This window comes from Halyomorpha halys, unplaced genomic scaffold (genome assembly GCF_000696795.3).
Source record: "Halyomorpha halys isolate HHAL.00 unplaced genomic scaffold, Hhal_1.1 Scaffold780.1, whole genome shotgun sequence".
NCBI lineage: Eukaryota > Metazoa > Arthropoda > Insecta > Hemiptera > Pentatomidae > Halyomorpha > Halyomorpha halys.
Genome location: NW_027111767.1, coordinates 83,372 through 105,848, shown reverse-complemented (window position 1 = coordinate 105,848; position 22,477 = coordinate 83,372). Strand labels below are relative to the sequence as shown.

The 22,477-nt window shown below is 31.4% G+C and overlaps 1 protein-coding gene and 1 long non-coding RNA gene across 4 annotated transcripts in view; one reads left to right on the top strand and one right to left on the bottom strand.

Annotated features, from left to right (window-relative positions):
• LOC106686122 (lutropin-choriogonadotropic hormone receptor) overlaps positions 1–22,477 on the top strand; it is a 514,005-nt gene that overhangs the window by 438,313 nt on the left and 53,215 nt on the right. For all 3 annotated transcript variants that reach the window (XM_014429270.3, XM_067049772.1, XM_067049773.1), the window contains 2 exons: positions 4,105–4,228; positions 10,804–10,986. In XM_014429270.3, the coding sequence (XP_014284756.1) occupies positions 4,105–4,228; positions 10,804–10,986 (307 nt within the window). The remainder of the gene's footprint in view (positions 1–4,104; positions 4,229–10,803; positions 10,987–22,477) is intronic.
• Positions 3,958–7,356, bottom strand: LOC136796320 (uncharacterized). The gene is made up of 3 exons (XR_010844025.1): positions 7,012–7,356; positions 4,645–4,836; positions 3,958–4,201 (listed from the first exon to the last, which is right to left on the bottom strand). It is a non-coding gene; the product is annotated as an uncharacterized lncRNA (long non-coding RNA).

The window sequence follows — 22,477 nt, the reverse complement described above, 5'->3', positions numbered from 1 at the left end:
GGTAGATCCTTAGGGAATGTTTGGTAAGGCAATTTTGCGTTTAGTCATCTCTATGAGCTATTAAACGCCATCGAATATAAGATATAACTAACGTCTTATGCATATAGTATAGTATTTATTGAATCAAATAATACAGTTTAGAATATGGCAATGTATGATATGGTAATTTAATTTGCACAATTACAAGAAAGAGTATATATTTCAATATACGACGTTTGCTTGATAACTGTAATAGTTCTCGTTGCAGCAGCTAGATAGCGTCGTATCAGTCGGTAACAGTTCTGACGACTTTAGAATGGTGGCCAATTAACAGTAGCGGTGTCGCTATAGTAGCTCCGTCAGTTGAAGACAAAGTCTATGATTGTGTTTTATGTGGAATACTGGTTTGTAGCTTTGGTTGCAGGAATGGTTTACGCCATGTGCTATGGTTGCAGCGATCTTTGTACTCATTTTTCCCAACCTACAGTTCCAATCTAAGTCGGAATTAAGGTATGTTTGGGTGTAGATAAGTTACGGACTGTCAGCTGACAGGTCCATATCAGCTGACCGATTGTATATATATAGACGGACAGGCTCCGCAAATAGATCAGTATTTTACAACAGTTCAAGCGAGTTAGATCTTTTTCCTTCTTCTCTTTTTTGACATTGTGCTTTCGCCAATACTTAACTGATATTCGAGTTTGAATGAGTGCAATGAGTTGCTCCACGAACTGTTTAATAACAATTTCGTCTGGTGGATTAGTAGAGTAATCCATCCCTACTCATGACCCAGTAAGGTGATTTATTTTAAAAGGTGTGATTTGACTAGATGACTTGTGTTCCGCTGAGGTGTAGTCATAGGAACCTATTGTGCCTATTGTGACTATTGACGGCGCTACGCGAGGCGGTCTGATGAGATTCCCTTCAGTTGATTTGACTCGAAGCATTGCTGCACCAGTGTGGCAAGTTCACGGATGAAACTTCTAATGATGAGAATTAATACTGTATTCTCATATGTCTCTACTTGTAGTAGGCAGGCCTGTGATTTTGTGTTTGACGTTAAAGCGGTACTGCGGTTCTTTTTGAATATTTCTTAAAGTGAATCAGTTATGAGTATTGATCTTCAATTGCTCGTCTTGATTGATTTTAGCCATGATCTACTGGAATTATAGTTGCCTCAAATTTTAACAATTAAAATAGCAATAGTGTCGCTACAATAGTACTTGGATTTTTTCATTGATGAAGTATGATTTATATATATATTTTTTTTAAATATTTATTTATTGCTATTTACAACTGTACATTATAATACATTTAGTAAATCTGATCCAAGTTAAATTGGAGTGTTACAGGCGTGTAGAGAAACTACCCATTGGTAGCACTCTAATGACATTTTACATTAGCTGGTTTCGTGGCCATCTTCTTTTCTGGTGCCTCAGAGGATTGTCAGGAATGGAAGAGGATGCAAGGTTAGAAACTAGGGGGTTTGAGTGGTTAGAGAGTTTATAATGGAAGGAGTGATATCTGGTTCGGGCTAGATCGGTTACATAGGGAACATTAAGGTCTTTATGCATGATTTTATTTGTGACAAAGTAAGGAGCATTGAGGATTTTACGGAGGATTTTGGATTGTAAGGATTGAATAAGAGAGGAATTCGAAGGTTTATATTTTTTTTAAACTTCAAAATCTCTAAAATTATTAAGTTTAAATTATTGTATAAATATAACTATATTAATTTAGCAGCATTATTGAGCATCGATGATATAAATTAAAGTTCCAAACTCTGGTCTGACATGTAATGTATATTCGACAACAAAAGTAATGGATTTAGAGATAAACATGCTGTAAATTTGTTGCAGTAAATGGGAGAGTTCTCCCTTGATTCTACTTTGTGCATTGTTCCCAGAATTGTGATATAAATGGTCTTTGTACAAAAGAGATTGAAGATTGATTAAGTTGAGCACTTTTGTCCTTTAGTTAGATTCAACAAAGTTTCGTTTGAGTTCTAAGTAGAGTTAATGTAGTCCATCCTTTTTCAATGTACAGCTATTGTATCAAACTTTTTCATTATATCGTTAACAATGTATACATTTAAGATGTTCCTTTATTCGTAGCTGATCCTTTGAATTCTCCACGCCAGTAAGTACGCCTACAACAGCACCGCTTACTGGTCTAGACTCTATTTATTACTAAGCAAAGTAATACAATTATAGAAAGTATACAAAATTAAAAATATTTCTTGTTATGTCAAAATATTTCTTAAAAATCATACTGGCCAAAACTGAAAAATCTATCCTCGAATTAAAACAGTCAAATGATACACTTAAAAGTATAATGATTCATGTATTAATTTTACAAGTGACGAAAGTTTGTTTTGACATCTTGTCTACTGAGTACGACAGGCGCCATTGAAGAGGTAAATAAAGTTAACGTTTGTTTACCGGCGGGAATGAGGCATGCCAGTTTTAGTAGAAAATCTAGTTATATATAGTAAATGGTCTAAAAAAAATAAAGAAAAAGATTTAAAAAGAAACTTGTAATATGATTTAGTTTAGTTACTGTAAAAGTTTGAAACGCTGTTTTCTCCTTATGAATGATTTCGGACAACACCACATTATATCATCCATTAATAAAAAACTTGTGATAGTAGACTTCAAGAGGAAATTATTATTTTGTTTTTGTTTTTAGTAAAGCATGTTTTTGCTCAATAAGAAGCATTCACTCAAAGACTATTCAAAGTAATTATATTTCAATTGCAACATCGTAAAATAGATACTATTTTCTTGAAGAAATATGGTCTTGACCCGTTTTGCTTTAAAGAAAACCCACAAACTAAAAATACTTTTACATCGAATATGCTTTGGTTTGGTATAAGTGATAAATTTTATAGTCTTGATTAGCCAAAAAGTGTGATTTAGAATTGAGTTTTACTCACAATACATTTTTGTATATGTAAATTATTTTTAAATAGGTGATAGTACACTTTTTTCAGTTTTCTGTAAAACGGAATAAAAGTTATTTTAACTAAAATCATCTGAATAGGGCTTCCGATCGGCTTAGTTACGCAAAATTTTATTTTTTCCTTGAATAAAATATTATCTAGTTTACTATATTGTAATTTAGAAATAATTAAGTTAAATAATTCTTTAGTTGTTGTCTAAGCGTAAAACCCTGAGGTCATCAACGGTCATGTTTGCGCTTTATAATTCTATTTCATTTATATTTATAATTCTATTTTACTTTATTTTTATCTTTAAATAATTACGAAACAAAATTTAAATAATTACTTCTTTTGGAAGTTTGTATTACGTATAACAGATTTCCTGGTTTAAATCTTATTCAAAGCCATTCCTTTTTAAGAAAACCAAAACCATTTCCACGTTCTTTTTGTCATCATTCAGAGCGTCCGATACACTCGGTCCTACTACCAATCTTATCAATTCGCGGAATAGAAATAACATTCAAATAATTCTTTAGTTACCGTTTCCTATTCAACACAAAATTTTCATTTCCCGCTTTTCTGTATGGAATTGGAGCTTAGTTCATATAAACTTTTTTGTTGCTCTTGAAGTCTAGTTCCATCTACTCAAAGAAAAAATTGACCTATTCAAAAAATTCCACATTCTTTTTGGCAAATCAGATGACAAATCTATACTAAAACCTCGACTTCCCTTATTTAAATTAATGCTTTTTAAATTTAGCGTTTAGAGATGTAGGTTATCTTTAGCCCCAATAAGAGGCTGAGAAAAACACTGACTAGTATTCGTAAATTTTATACTTATTAAAAATAATTTAATATTGGTCCGCTTAAAAGGACTCGTTACGGTAGAATTGGCTAAGCTAAACCAAATTTCTTCAAAAGAACATTGTCTTCTAAACGATGGTGTTATCGATTACCAATGATGAACTCAATTACCTTATATAGTTTTTAAGTGATTGCATTCTATTCCGAAAAAAACCTGGCGTACAAAAAAAATCCCATTCCTTAGAAAATCAGACGACAGTTCATATGAATTTTTTTTTACCCTTGGGGTCTGTTATCACCTCTGGTTCGCTGCGATCCTGATGTACTGCATATATACATATAGACATACGTATGTATACATACTTTTCTCTGTTTTTCAGGAGTTTTTGGCCAAGATTGCGGCGAAATGTCCTAAGATGAGAGGAAAGAGGTCCTGGGGTGCTCCCATATCCACAGGTCACCACGAACCTACGGAAACTTTCGAAGGCACGTTCCATCAAGAAGGTAAAACTTTTTTAATATATTTATTAATTACATATAAAACTAATATCTATTTTATTTATTCGATCAATGTAACTAACTAATGTATTCGGTTAAGAATATTTGCTAAAAATATTTTGCTAGAATTTATCCTTTTATTTTTTTATTTCCATTATTAAATAATTTTTTAATATTTAGAGTCTTATTAGAAAGTTTAAATGGCTTAAAAAAAAAACTCTATTTTCTATGTATGGCTAATGACAACAAGCAATGTCCTAATTTAAGGTCCTAAAAAAAATTATAAACAAACAGATGGTTTTCAGAAATGTAGATGGAAATAATATTTTCTTGTGTTCGATAAAATAAATCAATTGGAATGGTTGAAATCTTATTATTTCTAAGTTGAAAAATTTATTTTTATTAATTTGTTGAGTTATCACCTTTTCTTCATATATCAACAGCTACAGTTTCAAAATGGTTTCCTCTGGCTTTGATAAATAAACAACGTTATTTATTCATTATAGAAGTTATCAATTCATCTACATTGTATAAAACTCCTTTTTTTTTTTTCGTTTCTCATTTTTTTGTTATATACAACTAGCAGAAAGTTTGAACGCACGTTGCCCATTCATCTAAAAAAATGAAGAAAAAAAATTCGAACATAAAAACATCAAATTAAATAATGTTTGTAAAGAGTAAAAGCGAGCTAATCTTTATATAAACACTGATTAACATAATAATTAGCCAACCTTCAGGATTCAACTACTACTTCCCTGATGCCCGGGATCCGTTTCAACTCGCCTTTTAAGTGATAGTCGTGTTCTCCTAGGCTAAAACGTAATGAAAATAATAACAAAACGAATAAAGGGAATGCCCAACTTTATAAGAACCGATCATAGAAATCAGGGTTATTCAACAACAAGATTATTTTTTTTAAATTCTTATGAATTTGTACATATATAATGGATGTCCCAGAATACGCGTTCAATGTTTGGAGTTTTTAGAATTTTGATTTGATTTTCACTATTATAGCAGCGGCTTGTAGTCTATCTTTTGAGAGTATTGCTTATTTTCAAACCTATTTTATTCTAATCTTCTCCAAAGTTCTGGGAAAGAACTGGAGAAGGTTATACATTAGCAATAGCCTCACAAGATAAATCACAAGTCATTGTTATATAAGGAACCAATATTATTTATTTAGAAAATAAACAATACACGTATTTTTAACTTTAATTTGTTTCATTAATTTCTAGTATTAATTTCAGTCCTAACTTATAATATATCACTTCTATTATTTATTTTAAAAATATTTTGAGGAATTATATTATTAAAAGTGGTATAAAACCAAAACAATTAATGCTGGTAGGTGTTTTATTTATCCCTTAATGTTGATTACTCAGTTAAAGTTTATGTATCATACTTACTATAGTACTTTTTTTATATTCATAGCATTGTATTTCTGTATACTTTACTCTTATTTTCAGAAATTAAAAGTAAAATAATTTCCTCCTAATCACATGAAAACTTACTCAACAAATAATAACTAATTTACCAAATTATTTTCTCTTTATTTAGAATTTTCATCGTATTTTTTTTTATATTATGATTCAAAAAAAGCATATTGTTGAATTTAGTACGAATTTACATAGTCAAAATCTAGTTCATGATTTGAATATTGACTCACTTTAAAAAATATTTTTAAAAATACACTAAACCTTATTTTTTTAGTTAATATATTTTCTACACTATAACACAGTAAATAATTGATTAACATCCGGATTTTATTTATTAATTTATTAAAAAGTAAAACCATTGTGGTCCGACCAGGATCCTTCGGTCTGTGCCAAGATAGCATTCAATAATAATAAACTATTTTTAGTTTAAATCATTAGTGTTGAGGGCTGGAACGGCTTTTAAGCTAGAACTGTATAATTTCCAATTAACATTTAGAGATAACCATAATGAATTAATTTATATATTACAGCCAAAAAATACTAACATTTAAATAAAATTTAAAAAAGAATTATTGAAATGCCATATAAAGAGAATACTAGTAATATTACTTTAATATCTTACATTTTTAATAATAATGCGTACAAATTTATTGTATGGAGTGAACTTGACTAAAAATAAGAATATAATATAGTATTATACAACATATAATTTAATATAAAGAATACAATAAAACTAAAAAACTACATATATCAAAATGAATAATCTATATTAATGTATACATAGCTAGAGAAATATTTTTCAGAAATATCATAAATCGAGTTCACTAATTGGAGATAAAAAAAAATTACAGTCAGTTATTATTATTAACTATTATTAAGATTAATAGAAGTGAAAATTACACAAATTATTTTATAGTTTTCTTTGTGAATTATACTTGTATTATTACTTTTAATAAACGAATGAATCAATATGGTTCTATATAGTCTGAGGTACGTTTCTCAAATCTGTTGTTATATACGAGGTACCATGCATTTAGTTTTTTCTTAATTTTTTTTTTAAATAAGTTTTTTTATAAATAAATAACTATTTATAAATTGGAGTATAATTTTGTAAAAGTAAAATAGTTTAAGTGGTAGAGTTGCAAGGAATTTGAGATGCTGTCTTTATCGTTTTCAAGGTTTGATTTTGTAAATTTACATGTTTTGATAAGATTTTTTCCTTTTTAGTACGTTTTTCTATTCGTATTTTTACTCATTACTTGAAATTTTTATCTTAACCATCAATTTTATCAAGAAACATCTTTTCCTGTTACAATTTATGACTAGTATTAGGGATCAGCAAACAATACTTACATGCATAATCAAAATAAATTATACCACTTCGGTCAAGTACTATACTTTCTGTCGATACATTCAGCAACATTATATTGTTATTCTACTAGATTTAAGATTCACAGGACATAAGATGCTTTGGGATTATGGTATTAGTTGATGCCCTGGAGGAAGGTACTAAAACCTTAAGGAAGGTAAATGCAGTAATCTCCTCACGTAGCCCGGCTCATACCAACAACAATCTCGTACTCCTCACGATTCTGTGGTGTTGTTTTCTTCGTAATTCACTTAGTGTTTTTATGATTATTAAATAATAAGCAATGACAATAACATAATAATAATAGTAATATAAAAACAGTTTTTATGTTGTATATAATTGCGTGAATTAATTTTAATATTATGCAAGATGATAATACTAATAACACAGCTGTCCACTAATAGTAGTACATCTGACAAAAAAATCTATTTTATTTTGTTTAACATATTTTATAGATTATACTATAGACTATAGTAAAAGTTTGTGATACCCCTACTTACCTTTGAAACAGTCGGAAGAATGGACCTTAGTAGTTTAGAAAAGACCTTTAACCAACGCTACAATTTTTTTAAATATATCCAATTAAAAATAATATCAATATATTTTTGTCGGATAAGCCATTCTTTAAGCAAAAACAGAAACATTTTTTCATCGGTAAAAGTGCACCGTGACCTTATTGAAAACTATTGTGCGCCTTACCATTCTGTGTCAAAAGAGGGTCTGCAAATATGTACACATTCTATGGTTCGATTAATTCGCAGAAATTAGGATCCATAATACAGTCTCAACCAAAATGAGGAAACCGTATTCTAGCTAAAGCATCACATTAGAAACCATCCGATAAGCAGGTTCGTCATCCATCCAGTGGAACCAACAGATAGATGGCTCATCCAAGCTTATATTGAACATGTAATCAAACCTCATACGTTATCATTACATCAGCCTGACTGATCTTACATTCCTCCATTAATTACGACAGTGTTGCATTGCTACTCAAGGGCTCTTGGCTGAATATGGAGGTGAACGTGTCCCTCAATTCCTCTCATATTATCAAGTATGAGTCCGGATATTGCCCTAAAATATTATATTGACCTAGTATCTGCCTAGGGATATTAAAATTACTTCCCTTGGTTTGTCCTTTCTACAGTCATTAAACCTTGTTCTGTTAGGAATCCATCTATATAACAATTAAACCTATTATACGATCCATGAGATTTAATTCTATTAATCCCTAAATAATAATATTTGTCCCCATACGTTTTTGTTTTAAGATCAGAGTGCATTGCCAGCACTTTGTCCACATTAATCCTTCAGAACGAAACATTAAAACATCAATCCTTGACCGCCTCTAATACAAGGCAGCATATGGAACTATGGAAGTATCATTGTAGCAATATATAGCCAAAGTACTACATTAATGTTTTAATCCAGCGCCATGGGTATCGCAGAGTCCCATATTATTATTATTGGTAATACAGACCGTGGAGGTTCAAGGCTTCGCGCGATGTATTAAGGAAATCGCGAGGTTTCTTGATGTGGTTTTTCCATAGGGTGCGTTCGTCACTCCCACCCCTATTTTTTGTGAGTGCCACCATGTGAGGCTAATAGACTTCAATAATGCCAGGGGAGAAGCTGTTAGTGAGTTTTGTATAATTTTATGTTTGAAAAAATTCCGGGTAGGGCCGCTCTCGAGAACTCGAAACCTTTGGTTTGGCAGACAGGTGCCATTGCCACGTTGCTACCGTCGCCCCCTAAAAATTTAAATTGAACTGAGCAGTACAATTGCTTGTAGGAATGTCGCATAGGTAATAACTAATGAGATTAAAAGTGATGTACTTCAGAAATAAGTTTTTGAAGAAGTAAGTCATGATTTCCCAAATAAAATATTTGTTATGTGTTGAAGTCAATTACCCATTATCATGCTAATCTTCTTCTTCTTCGTCTTTTATAAATTATGCAGTGTATAACCTCACACTGTATAACTGATAAAAGACGAACTCTCAACTTATTTTCTATCCTTAAATTTATCAAATAGCTCTGGGTCTTTCACTGTGCCAACTTACTCATACTTAACTTCATTTGTCACCCTAGCAAGGAGTTTCCTTTTCTTTTCTTTTTTTTAGGTACAAAAGGAAATATATGTTTGTGTACAGATGATTATGTTAGACCTTTTTTTTTTTTTTTGGCTCAAGTCCTCCGTTGAGGACCTACACAGCTCCAGAGAGGAAATGCCAAGGTTCATTTCTCGGGGCCGCCGCGAAATAAATATGGACCAGGCCAGGTTGGAATCGAACCCAAAACCTTCTGAATCAAGCGCTCTGGGACCCTCGCCCCAGCCCGCTAAGCTATCAGGTCCTGTTTATGAGACCTATGCTATTTATTATTTTATTTATAGTACTGTAATATAGAGGTTGCAAAATCACGATCAGTTCCGGCTTCTATGTTTATAAGCATTAATACTCAATGGTTTGTAAACCATGACCTGAGTATGTTTACTGCACCTAGTCAATATTTATCCTGTGCTTGACTTACTCTTGTCATTGCGCGTGGCACGAGTTAAGCTGTCTCTCGTCTTGGATATACCTCCTCTGCAATTTTATTCCTTTTGATACTGCTGTAAATTATTATTCGAACATAAAGTCTGAGAAACATTTTTAATTTAATATATGCTACGTTTTACACTAAATTCATTAGAATTTCCATCATTGAGACATCTCTGAACTAATGGATAAAATATATTTTATGAGATTGCCAGCGATGTTAGTATTTCCAATGAAGCCATGTTATCCCTGTGGAATTAATCAAAGCTTGTTATTTATTTATGCGTGTTCATGTGTTGTTATCAATTTTTTTCTTTTATTCGACATATCTTTGGATAATTGATTCCGAATGGGGAGTTGAGGGAAAAAATGAGGAGTAATTACTCAGTTACTTACAGTTAATACGTTCTATATTTCCATAGTAAGGTCTTGTTTATGGCTCTGGTTCCTACAAACCTACGAGAAATGGGTTCAATTTTCGGAAACTTTTTTTAACTAGCTTAAGACTGAAATTGCTTCCACTTAGCCTCGAGAAAATAATGGCCTCTCTGCATGAAAAAAAAAAGTTTCCGGCTAACAATCTGAAATTACAGCTGAAAAGAAATGCGTTTTTTATACCTCAGACAATTAGCCAACAATAAAGTTCACAGAAATTTCTCAATATGTTATGTTAGTTTCAAATATTGAACTGTATCCAACTACGTTTCTCTCATAATTATATTATCATTTTTTTTTATGATACATTATTATCGAAACATTATCAAATATAGCAGACGCTTATCAATTATTTAATCAGCTACTTAATGCTCATATATATTTTATAATGCATTTTAAAATATAGAAAAAATATAAAGTATGTACTAAATACAAATGAATAATGATAGTAACGTTATTTGTACTTATTTATTTTTTCTACTATTTACTTTTGTTTTTTAACATTTATAAAATCTTTAGATGCATAATCTATTCTTTTTTTTGTACAAATAGAGAACTCTTTTTATAAAATCTTTAAAAACATAATCTATTCTATGTTTTCATGATTGAAACATGTATCCGTATCTTTATACCTGTCGCAGTCTGTTGTTTATTTCTCCACACCGGCTATAGATGAATTTATAATCCAAGGGATGAATAATGTAAGGCCAATTAGATGAATTAAATTTATTTGTTATTTTTTAATCTGTTTAGCGTAATCATCATTTTGTCATAGTGAATAATATATACCCTCTATTGCAGCATTCAACAACCTATCGGAGACGAAAGGGCGTAAGATGCTGGCCGAGTGCGGGAACCTAAGCAAAGACTACAGGCAGGTGGATTGTACACCGGTACCCGATGCCTTTAATCCCTGCGAGGACCTCATGGGCAACTGGGGTCTGAGGGTGGCCGTGTGGTTCGTCGCCATAGCTGCTCTCCTAGGTGAGTTTATTGATTTTGCCTCTCCATGAACTACTACACATGCCATTAGTTATATAATATATAATATAAAACGAAAACTCAAAAAAACTGATTTACTGATGAAAGATTCCAAACAAAGCCCTAATACGAGTAGTACAAGAACCGAACAAAGAAGAGAAGAAAAAAATCAGTTTTTTTCACCCTAATTTCTCCTTACTTTAATAAAAACTATGTATAAGTACTTGTAAAAATTATTAAATCTGCCAACTATAGGTAGGGGGAATAAAAACGCGTCTCTTTCAAAACGTTTAAAAAAAATTAATTTTTCATTCGGAGTTCTATATCTTTAAAACTACCAAAAAAAATAAAAAACTTAAGAGAATATCATTTAAAGTAGAGTAAATTTTCTCAAATATGAGACCTAATAGAGCTATTTACGTTCAATATTTCCCGAGATAAAACTTTTGGATAATGCACTCAAGTCTCAGAAGTTATTTTGAGAAATCTTTTTTTTTTTTAATAATTTATTTATTGATATTTACAACTGTATACATACATATACATCAAGTAAATTTGCTGTAAGTGATATTATGACATGATAAAAACATGTGGAGAATTTACCCATTGATAGAACTCCAAAAACATTTCTAAAGGAGAAGATCTCGAGGCCATCTTCTTTTCAGACGTCTAGGAGGATTATTAGGTAGTGAACGAGAAGCCAGGTTAGAAACGAGTTGATTTGGGTGGTTGGGAAGTTTATTATGGAAGGATTGGTATTGATGATATTTTTAGAAATCTATATCTTAAAAACCATTCGACGTTCACAAGTCTATTAGCATTCAAATTAAAGATAGTTTAATGTACTATAAAGTAGTTTATGACGTTTATTTTCCTAGAAATAGTATTTTTTATGATATTTGCTCAAATGAATTGATTTCTAGTAGTATGGTCTAAATTTCTTGTGCAACAACTATATTCATATGCGAATATCAAAAAAACTACTTAACAAAATGCGTTACTTTGAGTGCTAGCAGACATTTGTACGTCTTATGGGACATGAGATAAATTTTTCCAAAAATAAAAAAAATCATCCAAACAACCAGAAATTAAGATTTTGTGAATTTATATTGTCCAATATCATGTAAAATACTAATCTTACGAAGATAAATGTCATAAACTACTAGGTATTACATTAAACTAGCTTTAATTTGAGTGCTGGCAGACATCTGTACGGCACATAGTTCCTGAGATATAAATTTTTCAAAATAAATTCACTAACTACTGATTTTTCAATACATTTTTTATGAAACTATTGAACGTAAATAGCTCTATTAGGTCTCATATTTGAGAAAATTTACTGTAATTTAAATGATATTCTCTTAAGTTTTCTATTTTTGTTGGTAGTTTTAAAGATATAGAACTCCAAATGAAAAATTAATTTTTTTTTAAACGCTTTGAAAGAGCCGCCATTTTTTATTCCACCTACCTATAGTTGGCAGATTTATTAATTTTGACTTGTACTTGTACATAGTTTTAACTAAAATAAGCAGAATTTAGGGTGAAAAAAGCTCGTTTTGAAAAGTCTTTCTGAAAAATTTACGTCATTCAAACAACTTTCGAAAAAAACATTTTAAAGCTCATAGGTAAGAAGCATGAAAATTGTTTAAATATTTGAATTAATTAGGTCGACCAACAATTACAGTTTTAATCTTTTTTTTTTTTCTTCCTACTTTACTACCTTTCCATTTTTAGAGGATAAAATTACAAATAATAATTAGCATTATAAATTATAATTATAAATAGCAAAATCAAAGTCGAATAAGACAATATTTTTTCTGCTTATGGGTTACTATTCTTAATTTTAGATAATTATGGAAATTCCTTGATTTCCTAATTTTTTGGATCCTTCCAAATCTTAATAAATAGGTTAAAACATCTCTTTGTGGAAAAAAATGTTCACCATACGCTCAAAGCTAATAAATTACTAATGATATAGTTTTCATGGATATTCAGTTATTTACTTACTACTAGTTTTCCATTTATTAATTAGCTATCAAATAGCACACATCCTGTAGGCATATTAATACAAAATAATTTAATGTAATTTTTCGTTTAGGATGGTTCTCTATTGTAGGAATATTTATCAGATATTGATACCTGATAAAGTTGCAGCGGCAGTTTGGTGGGCACAACAAAAGCGGACACACCAGGAGATCGGTAATTAAATTAACGTGGGTTACGGGAACTGGTCAATAGCTTCAAAAAGATTTCATGGCAGCTTGAGCAACGGGAGCAGCCTGCCGCACCAAACTCTCCACGATAATTATGATGTCTGATAGAGAGAATGGAAGTGCTCCAAAAGAATCTCTATTCCAAGAATAGATGAATAATTTTGTAGAAACTTTAAAGCAAATTATACATTGTGGATAAATATTTTCTTAGCATTAAACTTACAACTGAAAACAATTTTAGTTATCCTTTCATCCTAACTTCAAATTATCCTCTTGCATTTTCCATTATGATGAACAGTCAGTATTACTTGTATAGTTATAGCCAATGCCTAAAACTAAAAGAAACATTATCGATTTTTTTCACATCATTTACTGCTTGCCTTTAATTTCTTTTGCTCGTTTTTTAATTCACAAAGTTGCAATAAACTAATTAAAAGATAATATAAAATGAGTTGGAAATATTATTCACTATTTTATGAAGTCACATATTAACAGAATCAAATCAATTTTCAGTAAATAGATCTATAAATGGCATAAAAAAATAGATACAAGAATAATTACACAGTGATTTAAAAAAAACAAATACACTAAAATAATTTGAAGACATTTACATAATAATAATTCAAAGTAATTATCATTACTCAATTCAATTATTGTAATTGCAATTGATATTTTCAGTAACAATTACTTATTGGCGCTAAGTAATTACGATAACTAGTAACTGAAGCTACATCAATTAAAATTCAAAAAATAATTGTAAATTATATGTAAATTAAATCAATTGTAAAGGCGGCCGAATTTCCACTAACATCTTAGGTCAGCATTTTTGTTTGTTTTTTATATCTACTTTTAATTTTAGTGTTATTTCAGCGTTGAGTATCTAAAATTACAATTACAAATACTTGTCATTACATTAAAATTACTTCAAAGTATAAAAATAAAATCATAATTACTATTAATAATGAACTGTAATGATTAATTGCAATTACTTTGAATCGTACTAGTATTGTAATTGGTGATTGCAATTACTAGGAAATGTAATTATATTTCTGAAATTCCAAATTGTATACATTTTTTTGATAATTGTGATTGTAATTTGTTTGGCCCGAATCGGTAATATACTACTATAGATGTTTCTGGATGCTGTGAGAGGAAAATTCTAGCTTATCGTTTTATTAGTTATCAATTATGGATAATTTTTGTATACCTCACTAATTGGTACGTGCTCTGGTGTAATTTTAAGTTTGGTTAGGTATGAGAAGGATTTTGGCCCAATTTATAATGGACAATCTGAATCTAGGGAATTTTTCCTCCATGAACTGTTTTCGTTTTTTCCCTTCCAACCTTGAATTATCCCTGAAAAGGAAATTCTTCCTCAAAGTGTCCTTCCACAAAAGAGAATAGGAAACCCTCTTCATGTGGTACTCGGTTCCGTTTGGTCTCGTGTATCTCAATTCCGCCCTACTGATGTCAGTAGCATGTCTATCAACGTTTATTTAACTCCCTTTACTGCAATACTGAAAAAAAATTAAAGAGTTCCAACTTGGCATCACACTTTTATTTCTTCATAAGTAAAGAATTTACATATATTTTTCTATAACCCTAACTCTTTCTGTAATTCGAATAATTTAGTGAAAACCGATTAATTCTTACACCTCTTCACCAGGATTCTATATTTAAGCTCTCAGTCAATCTGTTAAGTGATCCTTCAATTTTTAAACATAATCTCTTTTTCAAACAAGCAGAGAGAGTTATTTTTATTTTATCAGCTATGCTGCCCAAATACAATGGTTTCCTACAACACTCAGTACACTTAACAATCCATTATTAGATATATAAACTCTAGCATATACTATTTAGCGAAGATAATTTTTTTTTTCAAATAACAACTAACTATAAACTAAATACTATAAATTTCAACTTTTAATTTATATACCTACATACATTTTGTTGTTTTTTTTCCTCCTCCTTCTCAAACAAATTTCATTCTTTCCCTCTTTTTATTCGTAACCATATCTTCGAAATTTTCTTTATTCCACTCTCTCATACTTCCATCCTCCAGTGAACCGCAACATTTATTCAATACATTACATAAATAAAAACCAAATTAAACGAAATTATTAATAAATATAGAACTAAATCAAAAATAAAAAAAAACATAGAAGGAAGACTGAATAAGTTTAAATTACCAAATAAATTAAAAACAAATAAGTCAAAAGAAATGAATAATTTTTTTTTTATTAATTTATTTATTGTTATTTACAACTGTATAAAAAAATATATACAACAAGTAAATTTGCTGTAGGTGACATAGTGACATGATACAAACATGTGAAGAATCTACCCATTGGTAGAACTCCAATAACATTTCTAGAGGAGAAGATCTCGAGGTCATCTAATAAATAAGTTAAAACCAAAATAGGTTAGTCTTTAACCTATTTTTCCCCCCAAAAAAGTAAAAATGAAATAAAAGTGACTGTTAGAAGAGTTTTCAAGTAAATAAATCCCCCCTCCCCTTAAATATAGATCTTAACTCTATATTTGAGAAAATTGTATGGACTTTTTTAATTTTGTTTCTTGTAAATAAATCAGGTCTTCATTTACAAGTGTACACATATCATTTTTTCCTTTTTTAAAATGAGCAAAGAATAAAAATGATATAAAACATGTCTATAATTATATAATATTTTTTTCTCGAGGATGCGTTAATAAGAACCCACTGGCTGGTATCTAATATTTTTCGACCCAGGATCACCAAAAAAGTTACATAGAAATCGGTGATCCCAGGTTCGTGGAAAGGGAACAATTTTTATTTAATATCCAGTGATTTGTGGTTTCTGGACATTTACTAAACAGCAGCAAGTCACCACATTTCTAATGAATAACCCAGTAGCTATTACTTAATATACTGAATACGTTTTAATATATTAAAATTTAGAAAATTATTTTGTTTGGATGTAAAAATGTCGAAAAGTATTTTTTTAAGACTGCTTACTTAGGGCAGTATTGATTTAATTAGGTGAAACGAAATACTTATAAAATTTCTTAATTGACTTTGAGAAAGAATAAGAAATTTCCTTATTGCAACATTACCTTTTTAAAAAGTCGCTGTTACAAAAACTTTTAAGTTTAATGAAAAATATATATATAACTTGATTAATACCGCGAAGTCAGTAAAAACTTCGTAATTACATTTCTTGATAAACTTTCAAGTTGTCACGAAAAACAACGGCCGAGTTACTTCTAAATTCAAGTTTAATCTTGTTATAATTCTTCTCTTTGATGTGTCTCAGTAAATTACTGGCTGATTTATTATATTTTAACTTAATTTCGTTATTTAGTTTATATTACATTCTAAAATCGAAATAAATATAATTATATTATCGTAAATATTATGATGATATGAGACTCAAATGTATTTTGATAAATGAGCAATGTATTTTGATGAATCATTCTCTTTAATCAAACATATCTATTAATATTACACATTTAAAATCATATTCTTTATCTTTGCTACAGCTTTCTACGAAAATTGTCTTCTACTATCAATATTAAGTGAAAGGGAATACCAATACAATTGTTTAAATTTCTTTGAGAAAGAATAAAAAATGGGAATTTTATGAATAAATATGAAAAATAAAAAAAGAGAATTTCATGGAAGTGAGCCAACGTAATCAGTTATTACGTAAACTGTTACCTAAAGATATTCATTATAAAGTATACAACTTTAACGATTTTGTGTGTTATATAGACTTTCGGGATAATATATTCTTTATGCGAATGAGTATGATATCGTTATTTTATTTTTGTCCTACCATCTAATTTAATTTATTAAGCAAATACAATATATACAAAGGAAAGTCTACATAATTACAGTGCCCCTTCTTTGCCACTTGGCAGTATAAGGGGTTGGGCTGGGCCCACTGAAGGCGGGGGTTACAATATTGGCCAAGGAGCCGCTGGCCGAGGAGGGAAGGGAGTACAAAGAACGGAGAGGGACCGCTACAGAAGTGGAGAGGGACTGAGATGACTTCAGGTGCTCCCTATCCTAATAGTACCCAAGGGTAAAAATAGGAAGTCAATTTGTAAATCACTGTATATATACATATATATCTTATATTATACATTGTAAATAAATAAATATGACTTCAGGCTACAGAGTCCGAAGCCCTTTCCTCGGCGAGGACGTCGACCAAGAGGACATTGCTTCGCCACCTCCCAGGTCTTAGTGGAGGGGTGACCTCTCTGAAGTTAGCACATGCCTTCAGGCCATCAAAGAACTTTATGTGCCAAGGGCCTATGGACTGTTGCACAGCGGAAGGCACACCGTTCCTAGCTCTTTGGATTGGAGTTCCTCTGACTATTCACAGAAGGAGGGAATTTTGGAAACTCTGCAGCTTTTTCAGGGTGGTCTTGAAGAGGTGTCGCAGGAGCGGGGACCAAAGAACAAAGCGGAGAATGCCTTGTAAATCATTAGCTTGAGCCGAAGTGAGATCTGCTTTGAGGTGAGCAAATGGAAGAGATCCTGTAGGACTTCATCCGGGCCAGTTTGAGTCACTCCTGTATGATATCACTTATATTTCGAATGAGTTAAAGAAAAGAAGAAAAAATATTTAATGCGAGAGTTCTCGGAGGGGTTAACTATTAAATATAAATTTCTAAATATTCTATCAGGGGGGATTAAAAAACAGTAAATAGTGAAGTAATTATTGTTCATAATATGCTATTGATAAAATTAGAGTTGCCACAGATCTCTTTGTCAACCTAATTTTAGGTGGCTAGTTCCATAGGATAACTGTGACTATATTAAAAATAACTTCGCAAAACCATCGTCGTGAATCCAAAAAAAATCTGTACAATATTGAAAAATCATCGTCCTACTGAAATCTTAAATTGTTAAAAAGTATACAATTTTTGTTGCTGATATTTTTCTCAGACTCATGAGATATCAAAGCTTAAGCAATGATAAGATAGTTTCACCTTTACTCACTAGAGGATATTCTATATCATATAATATTTCGATATTGGTGCCTAAATGTTTTTAAGGTCACACCAAATTAAATTTCTCGATCAAAAATTTTAAACAACTAATTAACTAGAAAATTATTAAATAAGGTATTTATAACTCGCCTCGTTAATTAGGTTCATCTAATCAGATGGCGATAAAGCCCTATTTAATTATATTTCTAATTTTCCTTAAAATAGCAAGGAACTTACATGGTTGCAAGTAGTAATTTGTTTAGTTTAATACAGTTTCATTTTTGTTTGTAAAATGTAATTATTACATATTAACAACTTGTACAACCTTTTCTATTCACTACGAGCAATTAAATTTTAAAGTTTGATACTTGTGATATTTTTAGTAATTGGATAAAATAAAGTATTTTTCTTAATTGTTTCCTGGTTAAAAATTTAAAATATGTATGGATTTAATGAATTAATTTATTCATTATTACAACATTTTGTTCTGATTTTCAACATTGGTTTTATCTTAACAGAACGCGCTAAGCAATTTCATTATTGAAAAATAACAAGCATTTTCCACCTTTAAGTTAATTTAATTTCCTCAACAATTTAGTTTTTTTCTAGTTACCGTATGACACTAATACTTAAACCTCATTACCTGTTCAAATGTATTTCCATTTATATCACCAATATATGAAAAATATTTAATTTAAACACCAATATTTACAATCTATAAAAATGCTTTACCATTGTTAAATCTAATATAGTTTTATTAAATTATTTTTAACAATTCGTAGCAACCTAAAGTAGTTCTTATGGATTTTAATTCATGATTAGCAATGGTTACTATGTTTTTAAAATTATACGTAGTATAAAAAAATGACTTTAAGATGTTTAATAGCTTTTAAGAACTCATAGTTATATTCTGAATCTTTTCTTCATATTCTGAGAGCGTTTCACAATTACGAAGAGTATATTGGTGATTAGTTGCTAAATTACAGGACACTTTACCTTCTGTTTCAATGTGCTTCACTGTCAGACATGCGTTATATTTTACAAAATGGTGATTTCAGGCCTCTCAACTGTTAGTTAAGAGTCCTTACTCAATTCCCAGCCTGGTCAGGACTTCTTCAAATCTGGACTTCTTATTTATTTCCATGGATAGATATCTTATTTGATTTCTTGAAGCTCTGTGCTAGGTTCCACTTACCATGATGTACAAGCTCATAGGGCTCTTTTGCATCAACTTCTCAAATCTGAAGATGTTTATGTTACAAGTGACAGAAGAAACATTTGATGATGAAAAAATGGTTTCTTTACAAATGGTACTGTCCAAATATATTGATTTGCTACATGACAGATCCATCTTTCAGTAAACATAGTGTAAATTCATTTCTTTAATATTATTTTTATATGTAACTAAGTATTCATTACAATATAGCATTAGTATTATCACCAAATTATATTAAAAAATTTCTCCCCCTTGTTGATTTTAATCTTTGTAATATGTTTTCTATGGTATCGTAATATACAATATGTTGCTGTCTTGAAATTATTTTATAATAAAACAACAAAACTATAATGAATTAGTACTCATAACCACCAATTCTAAAATCATCTGGTTATCATTAGAAACATAAGAAAATTTAACTACCCCATTAAATCATAATATTGGTGTTTTAAAATTTTACACAAAATAATTGCATATTACTAGATTTTGGGGGATTGAGGGAAATATCCATGTTTCTTTTTTTTTTTTTTTTTTTATTAAATAAATTTACGAAAATGTACTGAAAGAATCAAACTACTAATATGTGAATAATAAAAAAAAATCATCAGAATCACTCATTTAAAGCGATTCCTTAGGCTTCAAGGGTTTTAGGAGAAAGTATGAAATGCCGCTGTCTTTGCAGTCCTGTTTTACAATCCTGAATTAAGAAGCAGAATCACGTAGCTAACATTCAACTCATGAAGCCAATCACCATCAGAACAATCAATTAGCAATGTATCTCCCTACCGAGTCCTGAATATAAACTAAAAATTAGCTAACCACTACTATTTATCCTAGTGATTCCTCTGAGGCTATTTTTCCAGACCTGTATATTGTAGTTCCTAGGTAGGTGCAACCACTTCCATTTCTTTCCCGCTACAATATATATGGAGGTCTTCTACTTGCATCCCCAATTGTAATATCTTGCTTTTGCTGGTATTTATTTCCATTCCTTTCCGGTGGAGCTCTTCATGCCATTCAGTCACTGCCTGCTGTAATTTATCATGGGTGTCCGCGACGAGAACAATATCGTCCGCGTAGAGATGTTGTTTGACCACCGGGCGGAGGTTTCTCCGGCCCGGGAATGTCCTCTCCGTTCTTCTTTTACAGATGGCAGCCACTTCATCCTAAAAGATCAAGGGTCAGTAAAAATATCAAGGGTCTTATACTGTCACCTTGTTTGACTCCCCATTGCTATACTAAAGCAATCAGATTTCTGTCCGTTCAGTCCGTGGAAATAATAGCGTCTACTAATGTTCTTGGGATATTCTTAGCTTTAAGAGCTTTCCATACTTCGAGTCTTGGAACTGAGTCAAAGGCTGCTTTAAGGACAAGGAAGGCGATGTACATACTGTTTCTATACCAGGATTTCTGGACTACATTCTGTAACGAGAAAATATGGTCCTGTTTTGCCGTCCTGGTCTTCTCCGATGAGGTGCTCTACTAGGGGTCTTAACTTTCCCTCGAGAATAGATGTGTAAAGTCTGTATATTACTGGTGAGAGACATATAGGGCGATGGTTGGAGCATTCTGCCTGAGACCCATTCTTGTGGATGGGAATAATTATATTATATTCCCAGTCTGTTGGGATCATCTTCTCATCCTAAGATTTTTGGCATAGTACTTGTAGAGCCTTCACTAGCTCTGGACCACCAGCCTTAATGAATTCTGCCACTATATTGTATCGACATTTTCTGCTGATCGTACTCATCCAGCTAACCAGGAAGAACTGTGGAACGATACTGAGTTTGATGGGGTGATATAGGAAGAGGAAGTCGAAAAGTCTATTTTAAGAATTAAGACAGGTAACTGGTGCTTTACCTGTCTTAATTCTTAAAATAGACTTTTCGACTTCCTCTTCCTATATCACCCCATCAAACTCAGTATCGTTCCACAGTTCTTCCTGGTTAGCTGGATGAGTACGATCAGCAGAAAATTGCTTCCTGTAATGCCTACACCAGACGTCCAAAATGGTCTTATCATCCGTGACCACCTTACCTTGCTCATTCTTAACATTTCTTATAGCTTTACTTTTCCGGCCTCTTAAAGCCTTATCTTCTTCCAAAATTGCTTAATGTTCTCACCGAGGTCCTGGTTCAGCCTTTCCCCGAATTCCTCCCAAGAAGTCTGTTTTGTCCTTCTCACTGCATACTTTGTTCTGTTACGCACCACTACATATGCCTGCCATTTCTCTGGTGTTTTGTTTGGACAGTAGTCCTTCCATGCCATCTTCTTTTTTTTTCTGAACTGTACCCTCAGCTCTTCTGTCCACCAGGGAGTCCTCTTGCCCTTAATGGATATTCTTTTTACTCCACATACTAGGGATGCTGATTGTATTATATGTATGTAGCTCCACAGATTATCTAGCCAATCATCTCCATATCTACTAGTCTGTGTAATTGTCGATACTCGCGTATGGGGCTGGAAGATGGATATTAATGGACCGGCAGGAGAATAGAATCACTGCTGCAGCATGAAGTTTCTGCGAAGAACGGTGGGGAAGACGAGGAGAGATACGCGAGGAACTGGAGATTGCCTCAGTGAAGGAGATTCTGCAGACACGGCAGTTGAAATGTTACGGCCACGTCTTTAGAATGGAGGAAGATAGGGACCCCTAAAGACGATGGAGTATAAACAAGATGACAGAAGAGACAAAAGAAAAGTTCATGAGCGAGATATGGCACAGAGCCATAGTACAGAAATCTGTAATGAAAAAAATTAGATGTGAAGATACGAAATGAAATTAATCCATTTTTTTTTTACATCAGATTATGTCTTATTCTTATTTCCCTTCCTCTTTTCCTTCTGTACTTAGAGGAGCCTCCACATTACCTAAATCAGTCCTCTCAGTTTTGCGCCAGTAGTTTTAGTTTACGGAGAGACTTCCCTTTTTCGATCGCCAACCTGGTTATATACTCCTTGAATTGTAATCTGGGTCTGCTTCTTATTCATTCCTCTGTCAGTAGTTTTCATTATTTTTCTGGGGTCTCGGCTCTCGTGCATCCTGCATACATGTTCAAACCACTATATTTTATTCTAGAGATGG